This window comes from Penaeus japonicus, unplaced genomic scaffold, assembly GCF_977035675.1.
Source record: "Penaeus japonicus unplaced genomic scaffold, GWHDUDI00000001_assembly GWHDUDI00000023, whole genome shotgun sequence".
Lineage (NCBI taxonomy): Eukaryota > Metazoa > Arthropoda > Malacostraca > Decapoda > Penaeidae > Penaeus > Penaeus japonicus.
The window spans coordinates 13,415,054-13,420,053 of NW_028234425.1; the positions used below are offsets into that span (position 1 = coordinate 13,415,054).

The 5,000-nt window shown below is 33.1% G+C and overlaps 1 protein-coding gene across 2 annotated transcripts in view; it reads left to right on the forward strand.

Annotated features, from left to right (window-relative positions):
• Positions 1-5,000, forward strand: part of LOC122259850 (C-Maf-inducing protein) — a 122,500-nt gene that overhangs the window by 116,029 nt on the left and 1,471 nt on the right. For both annotated transcript variants that reach the window (XM_043026785.2, XM_043026786.2), the window contains 3 exons: positions 1-165; positions 483-588; positions 1,492-5,000. The exon at positions 1-165 is cut by the window's left edge and continues 30 nt beyond it; the exon at positions 1,492-5,000 is cut by the window's right edge and continues 1,471 nt beyond it. In XM_043026785.2, coding sequence (XP_042882719.1) covers positions 1-165; positions 483-588; positions 1,492-1,616 — 396 coding nt within the window. In that variant the 3' untranslated portion in view covers positions 1,617-5,000. The remainder of the gene's footprint in view (positions 166-482; positions 589-1,491) is intronic.

Consider the following 5,000-nt stretch of genomic DNA (forward strand, 5'->3'; position numbering starts at 1 on the left):
CTCCCAAGTAGAAGCACCGATGCTGATGTGAACCGCATGCTGTCGTCTGGATCCTTTGGCAACCTGGAGTGTCTTTCCTTAGCCTTCACTCGTGTCACCAGCGCCTGCGCAGAACAGCTCATCAAGTTACCGACCCTCCGCTACCTCAACCTCTGGGCCACACAGGTACAGTAGGGAGCCTGTCGTTTTCTTAATTGCATTTTTCTGTGAATTTACTAGATCTTAATAAAGTATACATACAATTATTCTTAGTAAAACTTCTGGGTTGATACTCATAGATTATGATCCATCAGAACATGTGACATTTTAAGATTGTGGGTATTGATGATTTTCAGTCATATAGTACTGTTGGTGATAGAGACTGATTACGAAGCCATGGATTTTAAAATATTTTTCATGGTGTTTCATCATGGAAAGTCTGATTTATTAGAAATAATGTTAATATTTATTGTGTTACAGAGTTCTTTTTATATTTCTTACAGTTTGGTGACGTGGGTTTGCAGCTGATATCAGAACATCTTCACAAATTACAAGTGCTAAATCTGTGTGAAACTCCTGTCACAGATAAAGGCTTAGGCACTCTGACAGGTTAGCATTTTTATCATTATCATTGTCACCATCATCACCATCATCATCATCATCATCATCATCATCATCATCATCTTCATCATCATCACCATCACCACCACCGCCACCACCATCATCATCGACACCACATCATCATTATGACCATAAGCGTGATTGTCATTGTCACTCTCATTATTATCATCTTTTGTATAATTATCACTGTTATTATTATTATTATTATTATGATTAAAGATTTATTGATTGATATTATATCTATGGATATTCTTATTGTTGTTGTTATCATTATTATTTTTCATTATCATTATAATGATGATTATCAATATCTTTAAATCATTATGAATACTATTATTACTACTACTAATACTAATACCAATTGTTATCAATGTTATTATTTTTATCTTTATTATTATTATTATCTTTATTAAGTCGTTGTTGCTACCATTGTTATCATGATAATTGTTATCATTATTATTGTGCTTTTGTTATTTTCATTATTATTATTTTTTACTATAATCATTTTACTATAATCATTGTTATTATTATAATTAGTAGTAGTAGCAAGGATAATGATAATAATGATATTGATAATGATAATGACGATGATGATAATGATTTTGATAATGACAGCAATAATGATAATGATGATAATGAAAGTTATAATGATAATGATATTAAAAATGATAATGATAGCAATGATAAAGATAGCAATGATAAAGATGATAATAATAGTAATGATAAAGATGATAATAATAGTAATGATAATAATGACACTCTTATTGTTTTCACTTTATATGTAATTTATGCTTTATCTGTGCAATAAATTAACTACCGTAAAAAGTACATCTTAATCATTATTTTCAAAGAACCTATGAGATAAAAGCTACAACATTTTCTCCTCAACAGCCATCAAGAGTTTGCGGAAACTGAACCTCAACAGCACGAATCTCTCCCTGCAAACCTTCGAAACCCTCAAAGAGACCCTGCCTGCCCTCCAAGAAGTGGACGTGCGTTACACAGACGCTTGGTGACCCTCGCCTCCCTCTGCTGACATTCCGGATGTTAGCAGAACCTCCGCTGGGCCCACTGCCTTTATTCGACGTGTCCTCAACCAGCTAGGGAGGAAGAAGAGGGACAGGGACCAAAAGCAGCAAGACTCTCCTGTTTCCGAGAGGAACAACAGCAGGAGAGACTTCATGTGCTTGCCCAAGTTTGACGGAAAGAGTCTGACGAAAAGGAATCCGCTGGTTAAGGCTAAGAGTGAAGAACAGGGAACTGTTAAGCGAGGTTTGTTAGTCAGAGCTTGCAGTGTAGATCAAACTAATTTTGTCAGAAACTTCATCATACGGTCTGGGAGTGATGAACCATCTACGAAATCATCCAATGCTCTTATGAACTCCAGTGGTGAGACGCAGAGCGACCAGTTGAAACAGAATAATGTTGACAATGAGGAACAGAATTCCATGAGAGGTAATGCAACTTCTGGGTCAGACCAAGGGGAACCAAGTGCTAACACAAAGAGTCTTCTTGTTCGAGCTAGTAGTGAGAAAGGCAAATCTGCCACAAGGAGTGTCCTTGTTCGAGCCAACAGTGATGGGAAAAGGAACAAGATCACCAATCTTGTTTCTGAGAAGAAGGCTAATTCAGACCAAGAAATCTGTATTGCTGCCGACATCAACTAAAGTAGAGTAAAGACTTCAATATATCTTGTGAGAATGAAAACATTATATTTGTTATATCAAGGTTGACAATGATGTTGGATTATGTACTTGAAGGATTTTTTTCTGAACACAAATATTAAATGTATTGAAATTGTGACCCATTTCACTCTACACTTCCTGTGTCAAAGTTCTTTCCGTGTAACTTATTTTCTGATAAACTGATTTGCCAGTTAAGTGTAATGCTAAAAACTAGTTTTATATATATAGATATATACTGTATATATATATCAAGTGATTATGTGGTTACATGTAGATATATGTTTTGTTCCAAAGAATTATTCATGATTATTTCCTATTAAGTGAAATAGTTAGAATAGCATGATCAATTGTGCTCAGTGGCTACATTTATAGTAGAGAAAAAAAGCTTTTTAAGTTACTTATTTCATTCATTCAAGAAGAGAGTATCAAATGATGCTTATAATATGGGCATTTAATTACCATTTTACAAGTAGAATCTGTTCTCAGATAAAATTATAAACATTGGTGATGACCGTCTGAAATCCAAACTTTTCTTGTGATTAGGAGTATCCCTTTGCTCATTGCCAAATACTTTTGCCGGCTCAGGATGAAGCCATTTGGAGAAGGCTTCTGTGTTATCACTAGCCACTTGATTTCTGATTTCTCTTAGACAGTCATACAATTTAATGGTGTGAATATGTTCTCTGTGTCTATTTTATATGTTGGCATTTATCTTGTTATGTGGTGAGTTTTTTTTTTCTCTCTAAACTTTTCTCCAGAAAAGCAGCTGCAGCATCATTCCTTATTTAAAATGAAATATATGAGATATGAGAGAGATTGAGTAAAAATTGTATTTATGTGTGTTGAGAGCTGTTTGCCAAAAATTATACACGTGTGATTGGTATATTATTTTGTGTTTTCCATCATATGGAAGTGAAAGTTCAACTATCAGGGCATTTTTAATATACTGCTTCAGTAAGTTAAACTGAATTATTGTACATGAAGTATAATGCAAACGTATGGAAAGATAGTCCAAATCTAACAACTGTCATTCTGACTATACTGGTCTAGTCTGGTAAAGTTTTCTTATTTTTGCATCTCTTAGTCTTCAGGTTTTCTGCTTGCCACTTTCTTTCTGATGAATATTTACTACTAAGAGATGTTTGCAGTACATTAGCTTTCCCTCTACTTTTGACAAAGGCACAAAATATATAACCAGTGTCTGCCGTGGTTGAGGTTTGGTTAAAACCTTATAGCATGATTATTTATTATATGATATGGTTCACTTTGTTACCAAAGTTATTTAATATGTCAGTTCTCTGCAGTATTTTAGTTACTCTTATGTGAAAATATTTTCTTTAATATGAGAGAAAATGAGGATCTTAACGAGTGGCCCCATTGTCACCCAGTCTGAGCCAGTAATTAACAAACAGTAATTTTGCACTCAAGTCATATGAATTCATCATATATATTTTTCATTTTGCTTTAGTATTTACAAGTACAGTAGTACCATATTTGATATATTGGTTAGAAAGATATATCATGAGTTATGACTATAGATACTTGACAACAGAATTACTGTAACAACCAGGGTGGTATGTGATGCATATCCATGCCTTGTGTTTAATCTAATCCAGGGTGTCCTTAGACTGTTTAAAGTATTTTAAGTTCATTGTGGTGAATGCAGTCAAAGAAATGTGCAGTCCAAAGGCATCCAGTGGGTTGTAGAATTGTTAGAGAAAGGTGCGTAATTGAAAATCAAATGACAGATGATTATTTCCAGTGCACAGAGTAGAGAAATATCCTTTAGAAGTGCCATATCTCTATATCAAACAATGTTTCACTTGCACATTGCTTTTGATATTTATTCTATGATGCCCAAATTTGTGTCATTGCTGACCATTAGTTGCCATATGCTACGGTACACATCATAATGTTTTTCTTCTTTATTATTAAACAAATATGTATCCAACCAAACACTACTTTGATTATTTGTTAGGTAAATGATGTGCCAATTTAATAAGTTGATAAATACTGTAGATATAGTGGCACTGAAAGTAACAATTACTTTTAATATCTCTGTTATGTTGTTAGTCATAATCTGTAATGTTCTCACAGTCTGAATGCCAGTGTAAATGAGGTCAGCAAATTTATGATACCCTTTATGGGAAAAAAGTCATACTTGGAGTATCTAAACAAAAGGTTAAAGCCAGTACTTTACTTTGATTTAACATCATAAAATATGCTTTTGTTGTAAAACAAATGAAAAAAGTCAGTTCATTTGTTACTAAATTTTATAGTGAAAAATACGCAACCATTGTTCCCATTATAGACTGCAATTATTATTTTTCTTAAGATCTAGCCATGCCATTTATATCAGTTCTGGTAAAGCAATACTGGAATTTTTTGCAATAGTGTGCAACCAATCATCATGCTCATAGTCATGGAATATACATCTTTATGATAATTCTAGGGATGACCTTTAGAATATATATTTTTATTATGATATACTGATGATATATTATGATATAAATTACTGAAGTTTGAGGCAATCAATTGTAAATATATACAATATGTGAAAAATCATTTGATATTTTGAAAAAAAATGGAAGCTATACATTATACTGACAAATTTCTACGGCAAGGTACCAATTTTGTCTGAGTTTTATACCTTTTGTGAAGACAACTTCTTGAGCTATTATAATATACTGCTTTACTGTTGTTTGTCTAATAATA